We start from the raw sequence: 25,975 nt of genomic DNA on the forward strand, positions 1-25,975 counted from the left end.
TTTTTATCATTCAGAACCTCACAGAGGGGCATGGGACTCTAAGAATATTACACGGTATTGACAAATAAAAAAACTTTTGAGAAAAATTGACTTTAGTCCAGCTATAAATTTACTGCTCAAGGTTCCAAAGTACATTAAGTAAAAAAGACAAAGCCAATTAGGAATTTTAAAAGATACTTCAAAATTATTCCTGGCAGAGATCAAATGAAAAAATTAAAACAACAATAAGCTTTTTCACCTGCCTTATTGGAAAGCTGTAACATCAAGTGAAAAGACCCCTGATCCAAACTCAAAATTTTAATTTTATTGGAATCCAGTATTCATGTAGTCATTTCCTTTGCAGGTTGGAAGTAAATGTCAGCCAGAGAGCTTTTCATGGCCAAAAAAACATCTGGGAATTTCAGCTGGAAAGCAGTGAAACATTTTCTTCCAACTGGGCACGGTGAGGGGGCATGTGTTTGAGCAGACCAGAGGGGTTTCAGAATTCAAAAGCCAACATATTATCTCAATGTCTTATCTCAGGAGAAACTTAGGAAAGCCATACCCAATATTTCAGCCAAATTTCCTCACTTACTTTTCTCTCCTGAGCAGTTTGGGGATGCATGATAAGCCTCTAGTAAGTGCCACTGAGCATGGTGAATGTATTTGTCCCAATTTTCATTGAGTTAAATATTCCCATTCAAAACACTGCCTAATTAAAGTATCCATTATAATTCCATAATGTCAAGTTAATGGAAAAAATCTCCTCTAGAACTCAATTAAATTATTTCTGTTAATAATTGCTGAAAGACTGTGAAAAGAAGCCCTGTTAAATGCAAACTCCATACAAGGTCATTGCTTCATAATATGACAGGTTCAGCCTATTTCTAGGAGGCATGTAAAGGATCATGAAATACCTCCTAGATCATGCAATTTTCTGTGAACTTGGACATGTAAACATCAACTCAATAGTCTGAGGTGCATTTCCACTTGGCTTCGGTATCACTTGACGGTCAAGAAAATCTTATTGCTGTAGGACAGTCCAGCAAGGATCAAGCTCAATCATATGATTCACTGCTCACTTACTGGAAGGGGAGGAGAAAAAAATTCTCTAAGGCTGGTAAATTTAATGCACACATAAACACAAAATATCAAACTCTGAAAATACGTATTACCTTGTGATTTTCCAGAGTATGTGATACCTTAGGTTATCTTATTTACACAGTTCAGTGAGGGCTTTCTGTAGGCCTACAAAGAGCAAAAAAACCCACCTCATTTCATGCATTCCAGATGAAAATATTGCATTTTAGTCGGATAAGGATTTTACTCTTGACTTTCAAAAGGTCTTTTCTTGAGATCACATTTTGTTCACATTTAAAGGTCAGAACTTACACTGTTACACTGGATGCCTTCTTTAGGCGATAGTGAGAGTCCAATCCTTGTTTTATAAATTCAGTACATATTTAAATTAATGAAAGAATACGTATATACACATGTGAAATTTAATTCATGCTTTTAATACAATTTTAGGTGACCATCAACATGTTTTTTTAATCCAAGAATGCACTACAGTAAGTTTTAACCACCTCAATCTAGTATTTATATTATTTTCATTCCTGTGTTCTTTGCCCCAGGACTGTGACCTACTTGCTTTTTTGGGGGTAGAAGGGCTTTTTAAAGAACATATGACAAGGGGCAATTACTTTAAACTGAAAGAGGGTAGGTTGGATTGGATATTAGGAATAGATTGGATATTAGGAATAAATCTTTAGATTGGATATTAAGAATAAAGTCTTTAATGTGAGAGTAGTGAGGCACTGAAACAGGTGTTCCAGAGTTGTGGATGTCCTATCCCTGGGAGTGTGTAACACCAGTTTGGATGGGGTTTTGAGCAGCCTGGTCTAGTGGAAGGCATCCCTGCCCATGGCAGGAATGAGATGATGATCGAGATCTTCCAACCCAAACCATTCTGTGATTCCATAATGGTGGAACACTGACCATGCAATTAACACACAGCAGGTGGCTTTTCCAAGTCTCTCTGACCAAAAAACAAGGGGAGTTGTGGGTACAAAGAGTGTCATGCAGCCTGTCCCACTGGATGCAGCTTGACCATGAGCCAACCACTCTGTTGCAGATACAACAGCCTGAGTGAGTGTCCTCTGAGCTGTCCCTGCTCACATCCCCTGGGGCTGTGACATCTCTCAAGGTGCTCCCCGAGGCACAGAGACCTCTCTGTAAATGACATGGACAGGTCCAAAATGAGTTCTCTCTAAATTGCAACTTGAATGCACACCCCCTTGAGCTGGGCTTTGCGACTTCTCACCTGAAACTGAGATCCTTCCTTACCCAAGGCAGGGGAATCCTCCATTCCTAACAGATCCTCCCTAAGTTGCTGATTAGTTGTATGCTAAATTCATATTAAATAAATCCATATAATCAATTCCTCTAGATATAAACTGCTGTCCAAATCTGAGACCAAGATTAGACCAAGCTGTTAAGCTCCATCAGGAATTTGGAAAGCAAGGGCATGCACTCAACCTCACAACTCAATGGGAGGGTCTCCCTTACCCTTTTAGATATCTGGATTCTGTGTAAATCACTTTAAATCCATTCTAACTCAATTTTCCTTTGTGTTTCATCTCACCATTAAGCAATACAGTGAGCTTTGCCCTCAAACTTTGTTAAATGACACTTCTATAACTCATAGTGAAACTATTTTTGCTAATACCTTTCATGGTATTTTTGCGATTCGATACCTGAGACTGACAAAGTAAATACATACCTTAAAATTATTTAAGACTATGAATTGCCCTTTTTAGAATCACCTTTTAGAAATCACATCTGTATTTTGCATTCTGTAACAATTTCAGTTGGTCACACTTATAAAAATAATGTAAAATTATAAACACAGAAGAAAGAGAATATATTCATCTTAGGAAACAGTTTTACCTTCAAATTAAAAATGAAAAACCATTGTATAAAGATCAGCTATTGGTACTGAAGTCATCTCCATGACTTACAGCAGAAAAATATAAACCAGGGTGTTTCACGTTTCTTTGGGAGCCAATTCAGGCCTTGTGCAGTCAATTGTTGCTATAGCAACATATGAATCAGGGAGAAGATAACACATCTGAATGCAGAAAATGAACTTACCTATGATCATCCAGTTGCCTTTTGATAGGATGTATATGCTTATTTGGAAGGGAAAAATCATTACATTTTCATTACTACGCATCACTTCCAACAACATCCAAAAAATCTCTGTATGAAATATTTGAGGCCAAAGGGAATATTATACATTGCACATCATCCTTGCACTCAGGGTAGTTTGATTTTTATTTCACCATCTTCCAATAACAGAGCAGTGAAAAAGCGTAACACCTTTTTATATGTCCTTTCTCTCTGACATCAAATACAAAATTAGATCCCAATGTTAGGAACTTAAATAAGTCTACAACAAGGCATATTGCAAACCTAATTACAGTGCTATTGTTTAGAAACCTACCATGGTTGTGAAGGAAAAAAGTTCAAATGCAAGAAAGCCTCATTTCAGTGCATTTTTAATCCAAAATAAACATTTACTTTGCCTTGAAATCAAAGAACTGATAATAGTTGTTTAAACTATTTAACAATATAGAAAATGAGAGGCAAAGGAGAGTAAGAACTCATGTATCTGAATTTTTTAGAATCAGGATTAAATCATATTGCCCCAAGCTGTAATCAATACGTTCAGCATATGAAATAGTCACTGCCATGAGAATATAATCCAGAATTGCCTTCCTAATTATCCAACAGCTTTGAAACCACTTTTCTTCTGCTCCAGGCTGCACTTAAAAGTTCCCAACCCACACAGACACAATGCAGAAATACAGCCTCAGACATCAAATGCTGCACCCACAGGCATTCAGGTAGCTGGGTCCCACACAGCCTGCTTTGTCACCCCATCAGACCTTCCTTCCTGAACTTCCCTGGGAAGAAAGTACACAGGGAGAACAGGAACAATGCTTGCTGGTGAGAAATCTGTGCTGGGAAATGAGATGCAGCTCCCAACAAACAAGTCTCACCTGCTAGCAGGTGAGCCGCAAGAGGAAGAACAAATCAAGTGCAGGTTCAAGTAAACTTGCTGCATAAAGGAGAGCAAAGTCTTCAGCAAATTACATTTGAAGCCCACAGAATAAAAAATGCCAATTTTTCAGTTGCCATTGACACAACTCTGAGTTGCTGGTGAAATTAATGCCACCAGGAAAAGCATGAAAGACCCCAACAGAAGGCAGTCAGAGGAAGTTAGTAGAAATTACTAGTGACATTTCTTTGTACCAGCCAGACTTCATAAACTTCATCTCATTCCTCAAAAAAAAAAAAATCTTGCATAAATCCCAGAATTCTTAAAAAGTTTAGTAGAAAGAGACATAAGCTACTGACAAATGAAAATCGGCTTCTAGCTTACAAAAGCAGACATGGGGAGAAATGGGAGTTGCACATCAGCCATCTTAATTATATTGTGGAAAAGCAAAAATGTAACTGAAGGCAGAAGCAGCTACTGCTAAAGCTGCTTTTAAATGCTGGACAGAAACCTGCAAGGACAGGCACCAGGTATGAAACTCTCATGAAAGTCTCACCATCCGTGCACTTGTTTCTTAACCTTCCCAACCTGCACCTGCACCACCAACCTGCAAAAAGAAAAGTGACCCAACTCAAACCAAATCCTTTCCCCAAAAACACTCCCCCAGACTGGTGCTGGAGATTAGAGGTTAGAATTCAGTCTGATTTGCTGCTGTGATTTCCAGATGTACCTCTTCCTGTGGAAAATTAGCTCAGTGCCCGACACAAAGACAGATTTTACAGCTTTGTCCCTATGGCCAAGCGCAGAGAATCATTGACACAAAATTGCAATACAAACACATGGGAGAACTGGAGGTGCTTTAGCGTCCCTGAGGTAAAATAACTGCAAAGCAGCCTAATCAAAGCAAAGAAGGCAGAGGAGCCACAGCAGCCAGCCAGGAAGAAATACTTCATCTGCTGCCACAGTTTAAGGGAGTTTGAGGGATACTGTGAAAAAAATGTTTTGCACCAAAGAGAATTCTATTGAAGCAGTGACAAAATATCAATGTCACAATAAAAAGGCAAAATAAACCACAGGTTAGTAGGCTGGATTTATACCCACCCTTCCCTCACCTGTGTGTTTTTTTCTCCCTTCTCTGTAAATATTCCAGAACTCACACAGTGTTTCCTGCCTGTGTTAAGCAGTCAAAACACACAGAAGACAAGAACACATCAGCAGTACCATGACCAAACCCTGTCTGCTTAGCAGTGAACAAAAAAAGAACATATTTATGAAGTGAAAAAAAATTCAAATACTATCTATCTGTCTATACACCCCCACACTGACTGAAGATGAAGTAAAAGAAGAGGGTGAATGGCTTTCCATGCAAAGGAAGATGAAGAGTTCTTTCAACTGGCAAAGAAGGAGGATATGGATCTCGATGTTTGCATTTGATCATCTTGCTGCAGTGTAAATGTTTATTACATCCCTTTTTTTTTTTTTTTTTTTTTTTTACCAGAAGCAGGAATGAATTCCATCCAAGCTAAGACTAAAGCCACATCAGTTTCAGATGCCAAGATTACTTCTGGCAAAATATAAAGGCAGTTTTTCTTTTACATTGTGAGCTCCCTTTGCTGATATATAAACAGATGTGAAAGGAGCCTCCAAACTACAAAGTTTCAGATCAAAAATCTTTTGCTGTTTTGCTTTAGCTTTCCTTGAGGACAAACCCCCTGGGAAATCAAGTTGGGAAGCCAACAACCTCTGGCTTAGATTAGAGAACACTTGAGAAGCTTAAGAACTTTTCAATGAACTGGTTTGGGCTCAAAAAAAGTTAATTGCTAATTAATTGGTTCAGTGAATGTTTAGAGCTACTCCTTTACAGGAAGGTACCTGCGCCATGCAGAGATGGGTGCAATCAGACTGATCTGGAGTCAGCAGCAACACAAGCTGGATAAATGACCTTTGAGGGGCTGGGACAGCTCCTGGTGACCCACACATGGTGCCATGGGGACATCCCACTCAACCCCACGCTGAGCTCTGTGTATTCTGCTGTACTGTACAGTACAACAGCCAATCTGGAGTTCCTTCAGCTGTGCCCACCAGGGAGCTGCACATTGATGTGGGGATCAGATACCAGAGGGAATTTATCTGACTCAGCTGAGTACAAGAATTCAGCAGCCAAATCCAGCTCCAACATTTATCAGAATTTCAAATCCAATTTCAAATGGACTAGAAGTGAACACATCCTTTATGCTGGGCAAATTCTTAAGAAATAACTTAAGACATATTTTGCAGCCACCATGCCTATACAACACAAATACACAAAGGGAGCTACAAATCCTGCAAATTCAAAAGCTAGTTCCCCCCTTCCAGTCCTACTGACCTGTCAGTAGTCAAACCACAACATCTGAAGTTCATTCATTATTTATGCCCTAAGCACTTTGTTAAGAAGCTGGATTTAACTCCTGATTTACATCATTTATGCAAATCTCAATTGCAATGGCAAAAATAAACTGCCTGGGCTACAAAAAAGCCTGGTCTTGAAAGGCAAGAGATCAAGGCGCCCCCTCCTCCACAATTTTATTGCAAACCAGTCAGAATTTTCTAGTCAGAAAATGAAAGTTGTTTCCTTCCTTTATTATTTTTTTTAATCATAAAAGCATAGAGTCATTTTGGTTGAAAAAGACTTCTAACACCAAGTCCAACCATTAACCCTTCACTGCCAAGTCCACCACTAAATCTGATAGCCTCAACTACACATCTTCTAATTGACTTGAGAGATAATGACCCAAACTACTTCCCCAGACAGCCTGTTCCAGTCCTTGACAGCCCTTCTCGTGAAGAAGTTTTTTCTAACATCCAATCTAAACCTCCCCTGGTGCAACTTGAGGCCATTTCTTCCCATCCTGTTGATAGTTACTTGTGAGAAGGGACCATTTTTTAACAACCTAAAAGGTAGCAGTGCTAGGGCATCATGTGGGAAAAGCAAACACTGATACTTGTTGAACAAATTTATCCCTACATCATTTATTCCCTAAAGATTACACAATGAAGTTTTCACCCTTTTCTTGATTTTGCTGCTGCTCTAGGAAATTATTATTCTACTCACTGAGAAAACCTTCCCTTATTCCCCTCTACCCTGGGAAAAATGTAATATATGAAATGGGACAAAGTAATGTTGGTGGGGAAAAAAATCTTCCATTGAGGAGCCAAAATATCAAACAGTAATTTTAGTGAAGATTTTGTCTAACAGTTTAACATTCCTCAATCAGACCCAGAAAGAATTTGCCTTCTGCCTCCCTCAGGCCAGCCAAGCATCTCTGCTGCCCATCTTGCATTGTCCATGAACTACAAAGTGTCACTGAAGGGGCACCCCAACAATTTCATCCTTTAAAGGAAAGCAGTCATCATCAGACTTATGCACAACGTTGAAATGCTCACTTGACTCCATCTGCAGGGAAAGCTAGTCCATTGAAAATCTGGACCATATATCAGTTACCTCCAATTCCTTCTGGTTTTGTAATTTGTAATTAAAATTTCGCTTTATCATGGCAGAAAACTGTCACAAATTGCAGGGCATGAGACCTAAGAGTTAAGCCAGATATAGCATTGATTACAATAAAATATTTGCAGTAGCAGTGTACTACAGGTAACACATGCAGAAAATCAAATATTCTTTGCATATGCTGTGCCCTGACAACCCTTTATTTTAATTAAAGACACGTGTAAATATTTTGTGCAATCTTGTAGAACAGCAGGAGCATGTGTGTGTACAAAAGCAAAAAAATCATGCATTTCCACAGGACAAAATAAGGAAGAGCCATGGGAAAATGCTTTGCTTCTTCATTATCCTGTGTCAAATAAATGTGTGGTTCAGATGAAGGCTTAATGCAATTCCAGCCTCATTTATATCCTTCAGATAAAAGTTAGTAATAAATCAAATCAGCCAGGAGATAGAAACTTAATGCTTCAATAGCATGACCTATGGTGCACAGATTTAAGAAAAAAGCAAAAATATTTCAATATTAGGACAGATTATATATGTTTATCTTTTATAAAACTCAGTCAAATAACCAGACAAATAACTAAATGTTTTTTGATAAAACATTACATGTGATCTGAGGCATAACATGAAAATATATCAGCAGCATATTGACCCAACTGTTATTTTTACAATTTTTCTCTGAACTGTAAGGAATAATGAGACATTGACAAGAGTAGTTTGGTGGTTTTCCCACAATATGCCACTAATTTTTAAGACTGCCAGTTTCTAATGGTAAAAAAATATTTGTTTGCTTCCTTAATAATATTACTATTTTCCCATTAAATACTCAGCTGCACCCATTTAAAAATCTGAATAGGAGTTTCACCAGCTCCAGCATTAGATTCTCTTTGTTTACTTTGTTTACCTCCTCGCAATTTAGGAGACTGAATTATTTATGTGAGCAATGGTAAGAAGTCAATGGGACAATTCAGAGCACCCCTGTTAGATGCATGAGTCAGATAATGCGAAGACCTCCCCACCATGCTGAAATTTGAAAGATGTATTTGAATAGAAAACAGATTATGTCTATTCAAGACACAAAATCTGAAAGAAACCACAATTTGATTGAATTAGATTTCAAAAAGATCAAAACCACGTCATTACAAACATGGTGCAACTTTCTGTACTTCAAGAATGTTGCTGTCTGGTTTTTGAGGAGACAGTCCTTTATGTGCAAAGCCTCTAATTTGGGCCATGCAGTTAAAGACAATGAAACACAGATATCTCTTGGGTCAATCAGTAATTCCACAGAAAACAGTGAACTTCAGAACCAGTTGGTTAAATCTGTCCTAAAGGGATGGACTGAAAGCTGGCAACTTTACATTTTCACAAGCAGCCCCTCTTCCTAACAGTATCAGATTTTGTATTTGCCAAACCTTTCTAGCTCTAAATGCATTCTTGATTCTTAACTTCCATGCTCTGTGCCCAGAAACTCTGGCATCTTTTACCTTTAATAAAATGCAGAAGTCTGGTATTTCCTACTTCACCCACATCTTCCTCTTGACCCTCACCCATGGGGTTGTCAGCAGCATGACTTAGAGTAAAAGGCAGGTTTTTCCTTAGAATGAAAACCTTTGTGGCTATTTTCCAGACAGATTTTCTCTTTGGTTTACTGAATTTCTATTTAGCACTGAGCTCTGGTGCTGTTGTGACTGCTCCAGGATGTGCCAGCCCCTGACAGCCAGAGGAATGCTATTGCTGCCTTCAGCACACCTTTCCTTCTCATAAATGCCTCCTTCCCTCAGGGGAGACACCACTACACTTCCAGCTGAACAGCTGTGCTGGTGGCAATGCTGATGTTTCTCCTAACAACTGGCAGCAGCCATGCTGTTCACTATATTTAATAGCTGTAAAAAATTTAACATCCCAACAGCAGCCAGCAAGCAGTTGGCATTACTATGACTAGGCTGCTTGTTAAAATCCATGGCAGGTATTTTTATTGCACTTTAATTGCAGAGGGTAATTCAGAAGACATACCTGTAATTTAAGTCTCCAAATTAGGGCCTGTGATTTATGATGAGGGTGCTAGCAGAGTTTTATTGCAACATAACTGTCAGCATCTGAGCTTAGGCAACCCTGATCTCCAAATATTCTCTGCCAGAGTAAAAATATCAGTGACAGGGCAAACAAATCTAATTGGGGAATGGGGAGAAAAAAAAAAACCACAAGCACACAAAACCCCCAGAAGGAAGATAGCAATTAATTTTTTCTTCATCTAACTGGAACAGGGCTTTCCTTCCTGTAAAACAAAGAAGCCTAAATGCCAGAATTTTCTACATTGTACATGGCTAGAACCACTGGGCTACTTACAGGTCCCACACCCCTCTATCCCTGCATGGCCATCTCCTTGCAGCTCATGATCCTTCCACTGCAGCTACAAAGAAAATTCCTAAGGAAGGTTTTCCTGTGCATGGAGGAACCTGAGTTATAACAGACCTGCACAGGTTCTGCTCGCTCCCTTCACACAGCAGTGACCACACAGAGGTTTTTCAATTAACATCCAATGTCTAAAAGACTGTCAGCAGAAGGAAAAGACCAACAACATTTGCTATTGTGCAGGTTTGGGGCACTTGAAGAGTTTTTTCAGAAGTGTAGATTTCCCTGGAAAAGCAGTAGCCTCCACTGCCTGATTCCAACACGGAAATATCATTCCAGTTACAATGAAGCTGTAGCATGAAGAACATAAACACACTTCTTCCTAATTATTTGAGTTCTGGCTGCTGTTTATTTTTGGTTTAGGAAAAAGGAGAGGGAAACCTTCCTATTCTTCTGATTTTTTTTTCTTCCCTGCAGAAGATTTATACAGCTCTCATCAGCCAAGTCCAAAGAAATGCCTGTGATTGGCCACATATTGTCACCCCTAAATATCTCCCAACAACATGGCCACCAATCAGGAGAAATTCCCTTTGTCACTTTACAATATATCCCAGCAGTAAAAAAGTAGTGCTTAATGCCCCCAAATCCACAGGTATCCAGTGACCAAAACATCCTTTAGGGGAGAGGAGGAGGCTTTGGAACCAGAGGTGGAAGCAGATAGAAAACTCAACTGCCTGTGACCCAAGAGTGGCATCAGCTGTAAGCAGGAGCCATGGATTACTGGATTACAACAGCAATTCAAACAATATAAAATCTACTATTTTGATAATTCAAATTATTAAAATTCCACAGTTTCTTCCAGCAGCCTCTTTAGTTCCCTCATCAGCCTATTAGCTATTTTTTTACTTGTCCACATTTTTCCCCAGTGGGAGAAGAAACACTTGCGTGAAACAAAACCAGTCTTGTTCACTAAAATGCTGAAACAAAACACTAAAACAGTCTTAGTATTGCTCCATAATCCCAATCTATATTTAGCAAAGCTAAATCCTATTTATGGATTCAAACATGTGTAGTACCAAGCAAACTAAAGAGCCAATTACATCCCCAATGTCATTATCCCAGTGACAGAACAATGTAAAACCCAATAGCAGCTTCTCATTGATCAGCTAATCAAACAAGTTTCTAGGAGCTTGCTTACCATAAGCAAACTACAATATGACCAAATCCTTAAATATTTTCTTTGTTAATAATTCTTTGTTACTGTATGTCTGCAGTTTTACAGATTAAAGTCATACTTCAGTCTTGTCCTAAAGAAGCAGATTGCATGCTTGTAGCTGATTGTTGTCTCATAAAATGATGAGCATTCACCTTAGGCTGGGTGTCAGGCGGACATTGGCATTTCCATCTCCATCCCTATATATTCAGAGACCAAAAGAACATCCAGAGATGTTATTGGGAATACTTTTAATCATTTTTCCACCAGAGCACAAGGAGAAACAATGGAGCCCAAAAAGTCACAGCACTCGATCACCTTTCAGCCCTGGTTAGAATCAATAAACAGCTGTGATTCGCCATTCTTCTGAAAATACAGACTAAAAAAAATAAAAAGGGGGGCGGGAGGGAGAGAGAGAAAGAAAACATTAATCCCTGTAAGTCAATAGAATAATGAAATCTACTTGCATTGGAAATATCAAGAAGGGCACTTCATTTAATCATAATTTCCCACAATCCAGATCCACTTTCTACCCTATGTACAAACATAAAGGGAAAGAGCATCAGTGTAGCAGCACTACACACTCATTCATCTTATGTTTTTTCCTTTTTTATTTTTATTTTTTAATGGATATTTTTTCTCTTCCCTCAAGGGTATTTTCAAAGACAAACCCAAGGTATGTTAGGAGACACTGAGTTATCACCATTGCCATTTGCTTCCCATACTAAAAAGTTTTAATATGTTTTTCACCAAATAAAACCTGGATTCTAACAGTAACCAGCTCTGCACAAATGAGCAGATGCTTTTAGAAAACAGGGTGAGGGTTTAGCATTTTGCCCCAAAGAAGAACAAAGAGAAAAGGGAAATCAGAGCAAGGACTAAATGTTTCACCATCCTTGTAGTCAGCATTAGTGGTATTGACCAGAGAAAAGATCACAGACACCTACTCCCTGCCTGCTCCAATTACAGGAGAATTGGAAAGAACTTAAGAGAGCAAAAAGAAAGTTCCACAGCCCAAAACACCAACATAATTTTCTTTGTTCAACTCCATTTTCTTGGTGCTTTCAAAAGCTTTTAAGGTGCAGGAATTCCATGCCAGTGTGTGTTGTGACAGAGGGACACTGCTTTTAGCCACATGAAAGAGTCCTTGCTGAAGTGACCCACTCACAGGGAGAGCTGGGATGCAGGAGTTTGTTTTGTCTGGTTCAGGCTTTTGTTGCTTGGCAAAATCCACTTCACCAGTAAGTCAAAATCTCTTTTTAGCCAGAAGTATTTTGAAAAACAAGTTATCAATGCTCTCTGCTACTCTTTCATTTCAATTGAAATCAAATATCAAGGCGGTCAAAAACTGAAAAAGAAAAAAAAAAACAAAAACTCAATATATTTTTTAATTGGTACTATTTCATTTTTACCCCAGCTCTGTGAATAGAGGCGTCTCCAGGGAGCCCAAAAAGTAAAATTTCCAAAGTTCTCAACCATCCTCACCAACATGGCAATGACACTGTAAGCACCAGCACTTCCCACTACAAAGCTGAAGTGGCCAGGCTGATCTGTTCATGTCAGTTGCCACTCGTTTGCAATAAAATCATATTAAATCAGAATAGATGGGCCACTATGCTCTTGTTCTTGAAGGGCTTACCAAATTCTTACAAAGATGAGAAGCTTCCTGAACATCTGGCACCATGAGGTCTTCAGGTCCCCAGCCATGCCATAATTTGTACAATTTAAGCTCACTTGTGCAGGTCAAACAACATGCACACCCTCAATTTAGAAGTATTCTATAGGCTGAAAGACATTCAGTGACACTTTCCCTTGGGATGCATCACACCTGTGCTGGAGAAAAAAAATAGCAGTCACAAATTGGATTACAGGAGATAGCCTATATTTGATGGTATATGAAAAGTTTTCTTCTGTTGCATTGGGAGCCTTTTTATCACCAAATGACAGATATCTGTCCTTATTAAATCATATCTAGGATGTTCTTTGAATATCTGAACTGGTTCTCACCATCAAAGCCTGATAAAGCTGTGAGTAGTGAACTGATGAGCTCTGATACCTCCAACAGGCAGTAGGTTTAAGTGAACATTATCAGGAGGACCCACTATTTCCAACTTGTTTTGGATGCTTTCTAGCAACTTCCAAATCTGAGAACCACATAAACTCATTTTTACTTGATTTGTTAAAAATAACTACCAGCATTCATTACAGTCATTAACTGATCCCATGCTTTCATCACAGTGCTCCAAGATTGTTCCAATGCAGATATTGAAGCCTGCTCTAACCCACAGCTCCAACTCACCAGGCCTCATAACCTTTCTGAAAAGGTTGCTTCATTCCTTCTTAGGTCAATAATTCCCCAACTTCTCCATGGAGTAATTTTTACATTACAAAAAACTTCTGCTGTGCTCTGAGACTGCAACTCTGCCTCGTTTTCCCTGCTATGATCAAGCAACCAAAGGCACAATCCTTTCCTAGTTCAATCAGTGAGTCAACCTACCTGAGGCCTGCTCATCATCAATCTGCCACAGAAATATCTTCCTTGAAGTAGGTTTACAGAACAATAGTCGAAACAGAGCATGGGAAAAACCAACCTTGCTTGATATATATAAGCAAAAAATATCAGCAATCCACTTTTTCTATACACCCCCTCTCCCCGAATTTAGTGTTTTGCTCCAGAATTAAGCACATTGAGGATTTAAGCTTACCTTGAAAAATAACACTATTTATTTTTAAAATGCTGGAAACAGCAAGCTAGATACTACACATAACAAATCTTGACTTTTTTTTCTGTCTTCAATCTTTTCTCCATCATGAGAAGCACCATTTATGGACTGTAAGGTCCTGGATAAGCAACATCCCAAATGAACAAAAGTTGCCCTAGAGAATTGCCGGCTGAAACCTTCCACAATATTTAGTATTTTTCATTATGTGCTGGCTGCTGAGATCGCATGGCTTTATCTCAGCTTCCACAGGGGCATCATCTATTCCCCAGGTCTGTACAAGAGAGCTTGAGATGATAAATAATGTCATTTCATCCTACAGAGAAAGAGGAGATACTCAGTCAAAACTAAAAATATATTTTGAGTATCAGTATAGCACTTCACTTTCCCCACTTGTTTGCGCCACACACCACCCAGTTCATCACAAGCTCTGTCACAATATTGCATCACCAAAACGCCTTTAGCTTCAGTGTTCTACCTTTACAATAAGGAAGGGTTTTCAGTCACAACAGTATTAGACAAATTCCAAAAACCAAGTTTTGCACATTTGTATTCAGAATCCCTTGAACAAAGTCATCTATAGCAGCTCAACCAAGGAAGAACTAAAGTCATGACCTGGAAAGCTTGCTTCAAAATAAAATTAGGAACTGTTGTAGTGTATACTGCCAATTTATCTTCTAGAGGATTTCCAAGCTAAAGTTCCCCTGCCACATTGCCCATGGAGGGAATTCCACATGTGAAACTTCAGCCTCACTGCTGTGTTGCTTGGGCTTCTACTGGACAAAACAAGGATGTGCAGTATGCCTGGTTTAGGGAAAGAGAAAAGAATGTCAGTATTGCCCAGAAAGGGTAGGGGGGAGACAGAGAATAAAACAAAACAAAAACAAAATAAAAAAGAGTTGCTACTGTGCTGAAAGCCAAGATTCAATCCACTGAGACAAAGAATTTGAACCATTTTGAGGGTGACATGGTTACGATGCTTTCAGAGTGCCTGATTTATTTCTTGAACAAAACAGCCATGTATTTGGCACCACACAGCTTGAAACAGAAAACCAAAAACATCCATAGGATTTATGCTTTCTAGAAACCAACCATACCCCCAAGATGCATTTCTAGTTGGCCAAAAGAAAGCCAGTTCAGAAGGGTTTGCTATTTATAAGGCGCTCAGCTACAAAATGTTAAATAAACTTAACTTCACTGCAGAAAATTCTCACAAAATCCTCTTTCCTTGACTTCATCATCAGAAATTGGGAAGTTTATGCATACCATACAGATGCATGTGGACTCTAGCTTATTTGCTAATACATCTTGAAAAGTAAGAAATTATTAGATATACTTTATAGATAAAAACTGTGAATTAATATCAAAATCATTCATAGCTTGTCAAAAGGACTTGATTAGAGAGAAGGTGCCTTTTCAAAAAAATCATAGCATAAAAAAACCTGGAAAAGGAAATACTTGGAAGCAGCCTTTACAGGCAGGATGAAGGCAAATGGCAATCATTTCCAATCAATCAGTTTACCTGCAAGTTAGAAAAATGAAAGAAAAAGTTCCACGAGGCACATGTGAAGTCTGTTGTGATGTCTCCCCTGCTGGCTTCATGATTTCACTTGCACTGACGGATGAATACACCTAGAAAAGCCAAGACAGACTAAAAGTAGCCTAAAGTTTGCTTCCATATGAAGGAATGTGGTTATTATCAGATGTATTCCTGCAATTTGGGACAACTAATGACAATCCCATCCTCAATTTCCTATATATTCCTTATATTTTCTCTTTCACCACAAATGCATAAAACCAAACATAGTAAATTATTGTGGGTCTTCTTTCTTTCATTATTGTTGTTTTCTCTGGCCTTTATTATTTACCCATAATTTACCACCAAAATATGTTATTTCTCTTTATTTAAATGCAGAATACCAAAGTCATGCATAATTGACAGCAGTGAAATATGGGGCTTCGCACAGAAAATTCCTTTCTGAAAGAGAACCTCAGAGCAGCTTTCCCAAACTCCCAGACTTCTGCAGAGAATTGAAAGTATCTGCAACTTTTCTTATCAAGCCTGGAGAAGTTTCATTGCATCTGCTCCAAGAATTTTAACAGGTGAAAAATTGACAGCACGTAACATAACTTGAGCAGATATCTAATATTCTGAATTCATGGGGGAACTTATTTTGAAGACTATTTAATTCCTTGTTCTTGGAAAATTCCCACTGAAGTCAATGAGAGTGTGTGGGGTGAATTCAGAAACTACAACGTAAAATGGTACAATAGCAGCCAGCTCCTAAGAGAAAAGAACTTGGGTAGAACTGCTCTTTGCAACAAAAGCTGAACTTATCAAAACCCTCACATGGCTTCAGATTTCACTTTAATTAGAAATGAATCAACTTTCAAAACAATTCTTGAGGTGTATCAAATTTTAAAGCAAAGCTGGGTTTATTTCCACAAGCAACCTCCAAAGCCAATGTATTGGTTTTCCCAAAAATTAATTCCAAGAGAACTGATGGCTTCTGCTTCCTCCAGTTGTTTTGAACAAGCTGTACTTTGTGAGAAGATCAAAGGAAACAGAATGAGGGTATTAGCAGCTGTCATATTCTTTCTGCATGGTTACACCCAGACAACATCGCAGGGGCATTGCCAGGTGCTTCAGGGAAGAGCAAAGAGAGCAGCTGCTCAGTGACATTTGCAGATCCTGGCTCTGGTAGATTCTGGTTCCTTTCATGATGCTGCAACTACATAGGGAAGTACAATGTGAGCATGGCACAAACCCTCCCCATGGCCCAGCAGGCCATTTCCCCTTCAGAAACCTTGCAGTGGATAACTGGGAATAGCTTGTTCAGGGAATATTTCACCTAAGGCCCAGCATTTAGGGAGCTGGCTTGCATGGGAAGCATGCAAAAGTTGACTTTTCTGGCAATGCCTCCCTTATTGGAGTGTTTAGTTAGAGCAGGTCTGTTGGCATCACCATATTACAATCTATATAAAGGGTATTTCTTGGAGATTGTTGCTTGGTTATTCGTGGGGGTTATTGGGAGCATGCTGGTAGATGTCTCTCTCATGAAAAATGGGAAATAAGGATCATTGTTTTGAGAAGCTATTTCAGTAAGCAGGGCCAGATCATCAGGCTTCCTGAACTGGCTCTGCAGAGCTGCACTGATTGGCCCCTGGGGAACATCCTACCTTGATTCCTGCTGCTTTCCTCACAGATAGGATCTTGTAACCATCTTATTCCTCAGGCACATTTTGTCACCTCTCCTGCATTGCTCTTCATGAAAAAGAAACAATAGTTATTTTGCTCAGCCTCAAAGTTACAGTAAAAGCCCAGGGCAGAACATTTTACTCCATTCCTCTACTCATCAGTGTAAACAATTACTACCGAAGAGTAAAACATCAGCCTCACTTCTCAGCTTACTCAAACATCCTCTGGAATATCAGATCCTCCAGACTTATGTGTTTTAAAGGCATTAATATTAGCTATGATACTGCAAAATCCAACAATTCAATCAAATTACAATAATTAAAACTTGGAAAGACTGAGTAGAATTGTTTTGCACAAACTGAGCATCAACTAAACATACTCCCATGAATCAAGAGCTTGTGGTATACATGAACTGTAGCAACTCTTCAACCCTAAAAAGATAATTGGAAGAGGGAACAAAGTGGTTTTTTCAGTCTGGATGAATGATAACATAAAAGAGTTAATGCTGGAACTCCTGAGAAGCTCTTGTAAAACTGAGAAAAGTCACAACTTCTTTTAAATCTGTGAAAAAAAATCTCTTGTTTTGCTTCTGAGGCATTACTACGCTTCAGCAGGCACCAAAAACTTGAAAGTACTGGAATTGGATCAACAGCACACTTCTTTCAGGAAGCTTTGGTTTTTTTGTATCCAAGAAATTAATATTTTTTAAAATGAAACACTGCTTGAAACAAAACATCTCTTTTCCTGAGACTCAGCAGGTCAGGTTTAGTGGAACAAGAAGTTTGTCTGCCACATTGAAACTATCTAGTTTTGAAAGAGAACGAAGACAAAGACAATTCCCATCTCACCTCTTGTTTAATCCCCCAAGCCTTGGAAGACAGCTTTGACATCTACATTCACATATTCAGCAAAGGTTATTTTTTCTAAGCCGAGCTACAGAAGAGCCACCATGTGATTTCACTCATGCTTTGCTACAAAGGTACCACATTTACTTTGCTTCGAGGGTTTTACCAAACAGAAGAGTCCAGATATATCCAGCCCTCATTAGAGAGAACATATTTTCATTGGCCCTGCCACATCTAAACAGATCTGAGCCATGGGACATCCTCCAGTAAGAGCAGAATCAAGGCCCCAGCAAGCTGTGATTTTCCAAAAAACATAGCTGGCAAAAGCTGTGAAATATTTCCACCATAGAAGAGCATACAAGGTACAGAAGTAACAAATTCTAGTCTAAAAGTCTGTACCATTAATCAGGCCTTGCAATCACTCACTCCACCAGGTGGTTACACTGCAGCATCATAAATGAAGTCAGAAAATTTTAAATTCCCTGGGTGGAAATACCAAGCACGTGCTCTTTGTGATTATGGCTTTGCTGTTGCATATCTCAAGGAAGCATCAGTCAGGGTAGCCATAAACTTCTGAAAAGTTGCAGTCTAAGCACAGTTTCTATAAAGACTTAACTCCACATATTAAGGGAAAAAGGAAACCAAACCTCACCACTGACCACTAACATACTTCTTAAGTTCTCAAGAACTGCCATTGATTGAGAAGAAAGAAAAGTAAATGTACCCATTGTAGGAACAGTGTCTTCTAAAATAGAAAGTAATAAAATGGAAGGAGGAACAGATCTGACATGAGTCAACAGGAAAGGAATTCACACTGGGCAGGTTCAGAAACTCTCTCTTACCTTACAGCAGCCTTCTCTTTCATTTGCTTCCAGCTGTTTCAGATCACCTGCAGGTTTTATGGCATAAAACTTTTTTTAAAAGAAGTTTATGTAAAAGGTCTCTTACAGATTTTTAGCACTTTCTTCTTCCAGACTACCTGATTCATTTGACTGTTTTTTACAAGGTGATCTTTAAAAGGCTGGACTGACACACCAGTCTATCAAACAAATGCTAACTTTTGTTTAATGATATTGCCACAATCAAAGTCCAGAACTCCCAGGTATTTCCAAGGTGAAAAGTCAGTTTGGGTCTCATGAAGAAAGGCTGAGAGAGTTGATGTTTCCTAATGACCTCAAACTGTTCATGAGACTTAGCAATTTTGCATCTACTCATTATTCACTGGTTGGTTGGTTGTTTTTGCCTGTTGCTGTTTCTCTTGTTAATAAACTGTTATTTTTTTCACTTATATCTACTCATATTTAATTTCTCCTTATTGGTGGAAAGGGACTCGTTGAAACTAAGGGGAGGCAACTCATTTTAGAGTGTCCACCTCTTAAATTGTCTTAAACGAAGACACAGAGTTAAAGCTGCAGGATGAGAGGTTCAACCCTCCATGCTATTGTTACAAGGCTAAGAGCAGCTGACCTACAAATTTCTCCTGGGACTCTGTGGTTAAAATCCTTCTCACCTAGCCAAGAGCTGATTTTTCTTTCTGGAAGATTTATCCATCCATCCATCGGGTTTTCCACTAAACCAGCAGGAGAGCTCTGAAGGGTGAAATGGGTTCTTTATTTCACAGCTGCTTTGTGGGTGCTTCTCCCCCTTTTCTCTCAGTGAGCAGAACCCAGAAGGAGAGCTGCAGATTCTGTAAATAATCTCATCTGTGTCTCTCAAGAGTGCATTTTTCTGTAGGGAAGAACAAAAAACATGTCTGATGTCAGAAAATACTTTCATAATTGGTGCAAGATTTTCCAACACTAGTTTATCTTGTCAGTGGTAGTGATTTCTAGCCCAGAAAAGAAGCAATTATCAGGAACCCAGTGACCCAGATGGAAGACTTTGGATTACATGTAAAATCCTCTCATATCTTGCCATCTACTTTGAGAAAGGAGAGTTGAGCATAAAATTGACTTGCAAGAGAGAAAATAATTCAGAGTACACAGACTCAAGCATGCAACTCCTCTCAGATAATTGAGATACTCCTAAATAGGAAGTGTATGTGTGAGAAATCTTCCTACATGCTTGTGAACTAGAGACCTTTCAGGACTACCATTCCTTCATACTATTTTTTTCCTTAATTACTTATCAGTGGATAATCCCAAAAAGCAGTGAACCTCTTAATTTAGAGCTGTATTTGTCATTTTAACAGTCCAGACTATTCCACCAGATATTTGGCATAACTGACATAGTGAAACCCTATGGGCTTGGAATGTTTCATTTCAGATCCTGTGCAGTTGGTGCTTCTTTGAATTTCCTCACTATTTGCAAAGAAAAAACTGTGTTACGACATTAATCTGAAAATAGAGATATAAAAAAAATACTGCTTTACAAAATAACTCTTTTTAACAAGGCAGAGAACACTTGAAGTGCTGGATGAAGCCCATTACCTCAGCTTTACACCAGAAAAGATTAATCTTGGTCTATGTTTATGAAGCTGTCTTTGAGGAAGTGGCTGAAGAAAGTAACAGAGCCATCACAGATGTGGTTTGTACAGAGCAATAACAAGACATTCGTGTTCCTTTTATTTCTCCCAGTGAAATAATTTTAGGTTTAAACATCAGACACGGATCCACTGTGTATATGGGAGAATGAAATGTGAAAGTGTTAAAGCAGAAAGCTCATGTGAGAGATGAAACTCCTACTCCTTACAGCTGAAACACACATGGATCTCCCAGACTTCCAGATTTGCTGAAGAGAGAACCTGGAAGTTTCACACATTCCTGAACATCTCACAAGAGGGCAGAAATACCACCGAGAATCCCCAAACTGAAAGAGAAATCATCTCCAGAGTTAAGTGTTATGCACATTCCATGTTATACAGCCATGGCTGGAAGTGCTTGAAATCCCTTTGGAAATAATGCCAGCATTCAAATAATTCTCTCCATCATCTGAGTTTCCCTATAGGCCTCAATCAGATTGTTCCATCAATAAAATACTGGACCTGAAACATTGCTCTGTCTCTTTGGAACTAAATCTGAACAAATATGTATGCATCAGCTTGCATTTTTAGCTGGTAAAAGAATTCCACAAATAAAGCACATAAAAAGCTACTCAGCTTTTAAAATTTATGCTTTATGCAAGAAAAGGTCTTCACTCCTAAAAGACTACAGCTGTCATAAGATTTGCTTCTATTATGGGGGAAGTTTCTGTGTGAAGAGAGTATTGTGCACACATAAATCACCCAAAAGCACTTGGGTGTCTTTGCAACAGCAAATCCAGTAGTTTTAAGGGGATTATTTTAAATCTATATCAAAATTAATTTAAATTCAGAATTGTCTGCATTCTTAATCATATATCAGCAAGTATGTCACTGCTGACCTATGATTAAAACTCCAAGCATGAAAAGGCTCTGAATATTTAAATGATGAGATCAAAGCACCTACTCTATCATTAGTACCTAAACCCATCAATTCACTTTCTCAAAAAGTGCTCAAATTTGATATAAGTATCTGGATATAAAAACAAGGAAGCCTATGAAATATAGCAGCTAAAGCAAAACTTTTGCAGCAAAATACTTGAGTAACCAGTAGAGAAATGCCAAGTGTCCCTTGTGCAGTTTTATGTGATCACTGAAAGGGGCACTGGCACTAAATGAATTTAGTAATAAAATCAGTGTATCTGGGGAGTGAAATCTCACAGCCAGACAGGAGCAATACTGGATTTTCTTTATTTCTAAACAATACTAAAATGGACAGGCACAAGAATTGTCAAGGAATATTATCAGTTGGCAATACCTGAGAGTACAGTTTTCGGCTTCCAAGTATGTTTCATCAGCCTTGTCATCTGTGAAATAATCATCATCATCATCATCATCCTACTCACTTGTAGGTCAGGATTTAGACTTTTTTTTCCTTCATGAGCCCAGAGGAGCTTCTGGAATAAATTATTTTGACCAAATTCACAAGAGTGAGAAGCTGGTTTGGATTTGAGAGACACTAAAATTTTCCATTTAATTCTTTCAAAATCTAATGGCAAAATTCACACTGAGAGAATGAATAATCTACCTGGGCAAGCCTGAATAAGGAGAGAGTTGAAACAAAACCCAATTTATTGTGCCAAATTCCCTTTATCCTTTTGATGTCTGTTAATTACAGAAAGTTTTACAAACACCAACTCGTCTCCCATAGACAAGGGTTTACCTTGTTCTTTATTCCAAAATGAAAGTAGGACTTTCAGTAGGACTTTACTCTTTCTCCCAAAACCACCTGTATCCCCTTAAAAGTTTTGATCACAATGACTTCCCAAGAGAGAGTACAAAAAGAAATTCCCACAGGCTCAGGCACCCAAGGCTAAGTGCTTTGGAACACCTCTTGAAATTGCTTCAGAATGAGAAACTGATGATTTTTATCAGTTCTACCCCAACTGTGTACAATCCCCTGATGCAGCTCAGCACTATTGCCTCATTTGCAGGCTGGACAATATCTAATCCTGAGGAAAGGGACAAATCTGTTCCATTCTGGGGCTCAGACCAACCCCCAGATGTCCTGGACTTGAACTAACAGCTGCAGTATGGCCAAATGCATATTCAGATTTAATGGCACAAGCAAGGTTTATTGCAGAATAATATTTAAAATGTGGTGGAAAATAATTTTTTATTTCTATATTCCAGGTAATAAAAGCATTAAGCCACAATAGACATAGAAGTAATCCCTATGCTTACAGACATTACAGAGCTTATCATTTAGAAGAATTTTAAGGTTATTTTTTATTTCCTACTCACAAATACTCCACCATTTTATTGATATTATAAGGAATAAAATAATAATTTCCACTTATCAGTTCACCATGGTGAACATATAATATGATTTACTTTTTAATTAAGGAGTCATTTCCAAGGCTGAAATAGTTCATTTTTAATCAAGAAGAAAGCTATAAACTTTTTCCTATAAACTCTGAACTCTTGAAGAGTTTAATGAGCTACAAGGCTGACATTTCAACCACTAAATTTTAACTGAAAACATAAAATATTAAGGTTTCTTTTATTTAGTGGTGCAGCTGACATGATACTCTTTGCCAGTGTTGGTTTTGGGCATAATATGGATCAGAGTTTATAACCAGCAAGAAAGGCAATGCAGGCTGAACAAAGCATGGAAGAGAAATCAGAGAAGCTGGAGGAAAAGCAAACTCATTTAAATCAAATCACAGTTGTTGGTCAAGACCAGCAGCACAAAATTCCCTCTCCCACCTGTAAAATGTGGTTATTAAAGGTAAATAGAGGGTTTGCAGGTATCTGGCAAATTGCAAACAAGCAATTTTACAATTTGGAGAGCAGCTTCACGTGGGGCATTCCTTATTTAACCATCTGGAGATGACTTCACACCGTGGAAAAGGCAAATTCTGCTTCAAATTATCACCAACCTATAAGCAGAGTTTGCCTTTCCCTCCACCACTTATAGACATCTGAAAAAAAACCCCAGATTAAACCAGAAGAAAACATCAAGTAGGGGCAAATAAAACCACTCAGTAACAGCTGTGTGTTGTGAATGTAGAAAAGATCCTCAGCCACAGATGGCCTGAGGCAGCAGAACAGAAGTGGGGTTGAAATGATGCCGAACAGGGGGTGAGCTCTGAGGTTGCAAAGTTAAATGGAGTTTAAGGAGATAAAAACATCTGAGTGCTTTTACTTGAGCACAGCCACTTGCCACTGAGTCTGAGGAGAAGAGCAGAAGCCTGTCTCCAACAAGTATATGGACATTTAGGTGCAGGCAGGGCAAAGCTGGGTGCCAGACCTGTCAGCAAGGGGGCACACCTGGCCAGGCTCTCCACAGCACCAAGAATGGCAGCACCCACTAGCATCAGAGTTCCCTTTGTCTCACTTCCAGAGCTTTCACAATTAGATAGGTTCCTTTAGTAACTGAGAAGCGACTCAGCAAGGATAACAACCAGAACTGCACATCAAAACAGTGGGGGGGATAAAAGATAATGGAAGTGAAAAATTGACAGGTGTTGATTTTGCCTGTTGACATTGGTAGAAGCTGTTCCACAGGCAGAGGTTTTAAGCATGAATTGTGGCTAAAATAACTGCCTTTTTAAAATAAAACTCAGTAAATAAAGTTTTCTGCTTCACTATGACAAGTGGATTCTCTTTCTCTATATATACAAGTCCATAAGGACAATGTCCTGGATGAAGTCCTGGATGAAGATAGGTTTTTTTCTCAGGCTGCCATTTTGATTCAGCAAACAGAAATCAGAATCTAAGCCAAGGCACAGTGTTCAAAATACCTTCCTGAGACTTCCTACAATTACACACATTATGTAAATAATTGTATTTTTAGTTGAGATGTACTGTTGGACATCTGTTTTTCTATTATCCATTTCTATATTGCAGAGATAAATGCCACTACTGTGCAAGCAGAGCCAGTGTAAAGGAGGAGGAAAAACTTCAACCCAGGCTGCCGTACCAACCTCACATTTGCTGGAAATAAGGATGATAGCCCACAGGAAAAAAGATCTGATAGCATTTTTCATTAATTATGCACTGATTTCTTAAAATTATTCAGAGCAGGTTGGACAAGCCTTGATGGATTTCAAAGGCCATCCTGTGTGTACGTACTAAATAGCCCACATTTATTAAAATCCAGCTGTTGGCTATGCAGAGTTCACATTGCTACTCCAATAATTTTCCATAAATTGAAGTTCTTGCAAGTGTAGATTAATTGAGGCCATGAAACAGCAGCTAGAGTAAAGAAATTAGATATTCCCTTTCATAGTTTCTTCTCTTGAACTTTCCAATTTCACAGTGGTGGGCAATTCCCAAAAATCAGGCAGCAGGGGAATAAAAGCTAAAACAGCATTTATTAAATCCAATGGTAGAACTGGTAAATGGTTGCATATGGACTTTGCTTTGTATTGTGATGTCACTTTGAAACAACTAAATAAGCAAACATTTGAGTGTTGTGGTTGGGCACTCTGTGAAAATAGTCAAGAATAACTTGTCAACTCTATCTGTTGCCAAACCACAGATTATTTGGGAATAACTCTGTTTAAGACAACCTGGTCATTGTGTTAAAAAAAAAAAAGAGAGAGAAAAAAATCCAAAACCAAACAAAACCATTACACTATAAAAATCCAAAATCTCCCCAAAATCCAGCCAAACAAAAAGAATAAACCCAGCAAGGCTCATGCTCCAACAAGTAGGAATAAAAACATCCCCCACACAAGGCAGCACCTCATACTCCCAACATCTAAGCAATGATAAAGGGAAAAACTCAATTCACTGAGAAGTCTAAACCCACACCACATTCCTATGGAAAAGGGAGGATATTTGCAGTCAGGCATCGAGGACCCAAAGTGGGATTCTATCTCCTAAAATCCTGAATGTTGGAAGATTCCTCCCAGACCCATGGCTGTGGCCTGTCTTGGACTCTTGGGGTCTGCTTCTTAATCACCCTCAAGACATTAGGTTGCCAGGCTTTCCATGCTGAGGAAAAGGACTGATATTCATAGTCATGTGTTGCCAGAATTGGGATTCCGCCTCCTAAAACTGCAAACATCAGAGGATTGCTCCAACACCAAATCTGCCAGGACTGACAGCTCTGGCTGCCCTTGGATTCCCAGGAAATGCCTCTAAACTGCTCCCAAGAAGTTATGTTTCCAGCTTTTCTTGCCTGTGGAAAAGGGCTGATATTGGTTGTCAGGCACATGTGGCTCTACGTGGGATCCTGTCTCCAAAACTTTCTATCATGGGATTTCTCCCAGACCAAAGCTACCAGGACCAACAGCTCTGGCTGGCCTTGTACTCCTGGGGACCTCCTAGAAGCTTCCCCCACGGCATTGAGTTGCAGGGTTTAAAGCCTCTCTTCCTCCAAGGCCAGCCAGAGTCATCAGTTCTGGTTAGACCAGGTTGCTCAGGGCACCACACAACCTGGCCTTGAACACTCCCAGGGATGGGGCATCCCTGCCTTCTCTGGGCAACAACAGGAAGAAGATGCCTGAATGACTGGCAAAGCAAGCTCAGGAAATCTGCAGACACAAGCTCTTGTAACATTCATTCATTCTTCAGTTTCTTAATCTTAAACTTTTATGTTTCATCATTGACCCATAATTGTACTCCCCTCCCTGACTTCCCTGCC

At 39.0% G+C, this 25,975-nt stretch overlaps 1 protein-coding gene across 1 annotated transcript in view; it reads right to left on the reverse strand.

The window, feature by feature from the left end:
• Positions 1-7,697: 7,697 nt before the first annotated feature.
• Positions 7,698-25,975, reverse strand: part of LOC135297840 (uncharacterized) — a 186,292-nt gene continuing 168,014 nt past the window's right edge. Inside the window, exons 6-12 of the mRNA XM_064415794.1 lie at positions 19,372-19,589; positions 16,998-17,082; positions 15,340-15,449; positions 13,803-14,621; positions 12,737-12,930; positions 12,266-12,445; positions 7,698-11,476 (exon numbers count right to left, since the gene is read on the reverse strand). Of these exons, the coding sequence (XP_064271864.1) occupies positions 17,064-17,082; positions 19,372-19,589 (237 nt within the window). The 3' untranslated portion in view covers positions 7,698-11,476; positions 12,266-12,445; positions 12,737-12,930; ... (1 more) ...; positions 15,340-15,449; positions 16,998-17,063. The remainder of the gene's footprint in view (positions 11,477-12,265; positions 12,446-12,736; positions 12,931-13,802; positions 14,622-15,339; positions 15,450-16,997; positions 17,083-19,371; positions 19,590-25,975) is intronic.

Source organism: Passer domesticus, chromosome 3 (genome assembly GCF_036417665.1).
Source record: "Passer domesticus isolate bPasDom1 chromosome 3, bPasDom1.hap1, whole genome shotgun sequence".
Lineage (NCBI taxonomy): Eukaryota > Metazoa > Chordata > Aves > Passeriformes > Passeridae > Passer > Passer domesticus.